This window comes from Argentina silus, assembly GCF_951799395.1.
Source record: "Argentina silus genome assembly, chromosome: 17".
Classification (NCBI taxonomy): Eukaryota; Metazoa; Chordata; class Actinopteri; order Argentiniformes; family Argentinidae; genus Argentina; species Argentina silus.
In genome coordinates this window covers 11173250-11175749 of record NC_139671.1, presented here as the reverse complement: position 1 = coordinate 11175749, position 2500 = coordinate 11173250, and the positions used below count along the sequence as shown (strand labels likewise).

The 2500-nt window shown below is 47.8% G+C and overlaps 1 protein-coding gene across 1 annotated transcript in view; it reads right to left on the bottom strand.

The window, feature by feature from the left end:
* Window positions 1-2500, bottom strand: part of dnmt3aa (DNA (cytosine-5-)-methyltransferase 3 alpha a) — a 22073-nt gene that overhangs the window by 12704 nt on the left and 6869 nt on the right. The window contains exon 4 of the mRNA XM_083688373.1: window positions 91-202. Coding sequence (XP_083544499.1) covers window positions 91-202 — 112 coding nt within the window. The remainder of the gene's footprint in view (window positions 1-90; window positions 203-2500) is intronic.

Sequence of the window (2500 nt, the reverse complement as noted above, 5' to 3'; positions counted from 1 at the left end):
TGTGTGTATGTGTGTGTGTGTGTGTGTGTGTGTGTGTGTGTGTGTGTGTGCACTGCATCAGAGTTATACAGTATGAGTGTGTGTACTCACGTCTCTCGGGGTGCTCTAGTTTCCGGCGGCCACGTTTCCTGCGAGGGGAGGGGTCAGGCTCCTCAGGGGGGGTTGGGGGGGCGTTAGCACATGGATCAGAGTTCACCAGGTCCTGAAAGAGAGAGGGGGGGGGGGATAGAGAGAGAGACACACACACACACACACACACACACACACACACAGACATAGACACAGACACAGAAATGTGAGGGGAGTTTCCCTTTGTCCAGAACACACTCTACTAAAAGCCTGACTAAATAATCACAGATAAAACTAAAGCTACAGCAGAGCTGTTTTTAAATATGACTTCTCACTTACTGAGACCCTTTCACACACACACACACACACACACACACACACACACACACACACACACACACACACACACACACACACACCCTGGGTCTATTACAGTCTACCCTTGTTAGCCCGATGTTGAGCAGGTAAGCCTGGGGGGTGGGGGTGTCTGCACAGGATCAGTGTAAATGACCCCCCCACCCCCCTACACCACCCCCCTACGCCCTGCCCTCACACACCAAACCTAATGGAGGGGGCAGAGTCCAGACTGAATACTGCCAATGGGGGGTGTCTGCAGGCTAACGAGTGCTACGATAATTAGCACTTATAACGGAAGCCCTGTGAGTTTAATGAAGCTAGCCATTAGCCGTTAATAGCATGAGGCTACTCTGCTCATAGAATAGTAACTATAGAAACTAACTGCTAATGGCATGACAAAAGAGTTAAACGAAACTAGCTACTAATAACACAATCATACTGCATTTAATGAGGCTAGAATAACAGTGGGTGTTTAATGATACTTTTTGATAATCCTGTTGCTGTTGTTAACACAATAGTATGTATCTAATGAAGCCGACCGGTAACACACTAGCACAACAGTATGTGTTTAATGACGCTTACCACTAATAATGCAGCCCGCTGTAGCAGGCTAGCAGGTTTTATAGATGTGTCGCTAACAGGCTAGCAGGTTTTATAGTTTGGTCTTTAAGGCGATGGATGACTGGGGCAGAGTGTGGAGCTCAAAGGCTACGCTAATGCTAGGCAGCGCTAACAAGCCCGCAGAGACCATAATGAACAGGTGAGAAGATCCATAAAACACAGGAGACAAAGTGCCTCTGGACAAACTTCACTACAGACTTCCATACATACACGCACACACATACAGACACACACACACACACACACACACACACACACACACACACACACACACACACACACACACACACACACAGCTACAGTATCATATATATATTGAATACATTTTGGCCTATAGGCCATCCAATAAGAATTAAAGCATGATACACTTATTTCAAGGTAAAAGGGGAAGGAGGAGAGAAAGAAAGAGAGAAGCACATTACTGAATCCATAGAGGAGGTGTCACACACACACACACACACACACACACACACACACACACACACACACACACACACACACACACACACACTCACACACACTGACATCACCTGCACAGTAACTGACCACAACCACACACACACCATTCTCCCTGCCTCTCTCTCACCCTCTGTCTCTCTCTCTCACCCTCTGTCTCTCGCTGTCTTCCTCTCACCCATCCTCTACAGTACTTCCTCACTCCGCGTCTCTTTGCTGCACACTTCCTGTTTTTCATTCACATTTATCACTGACCTCATGCATGTGTAACCCAGCAACACGGGTATAGTGAGCGGTGGAAAGTACCTGTGTTCCACAACGCTAGGAGAGGGGTGAAGAGAGAGCAGAAACAGCTGACCTTTCTAAAACACTGTCATTAATATCAACACTGACTCCTTCTTCTGATAGCTGTCACTTATGTTTCCATTCTCTCAGGGAGGAACAGGTTCCCTTTACTGCAGAAAGGCTGAGAGGCTGGTAGAAGTTGCCCTTCACCACTGATCTAAGATCAGATTACTGTGCCTCCAGTCCTATCATCACCATGGAGTGATTGAATATGGAATTCAACATATCTGATCCTAAACTCGTAAAGACCATGCACACACACGCGCACACACACGCGCACACACACACGCACGCACGCACGCACGCACGCACGCACACACACACACACACACACACACACACACACACACACACACACACACACACACATGGTTTCAGTATAGCAGAGAGAGAGGGAGCAGATAGAGAAGGGGGGAGTCTTTAAATAGCTCAAGGAGAGCAGGGAGGAGCGAGCTAATCCATTTATCCATGGAACTATCATCATTACAGTATAGTACTCAGCAGTGAGAGAGAGAGTAGTTGGAGAGAGAAAAAGAGGGAGAGTAACATTATTTGTCCACCCGCCTGCCCGCCCGCCCGCCCGCCCGCCTGCCCTTGCTCTCTCTTTCTCCCTCCCTCCCTCTCTCTCTTTCTCTGTTTTCTATAGTTAGTC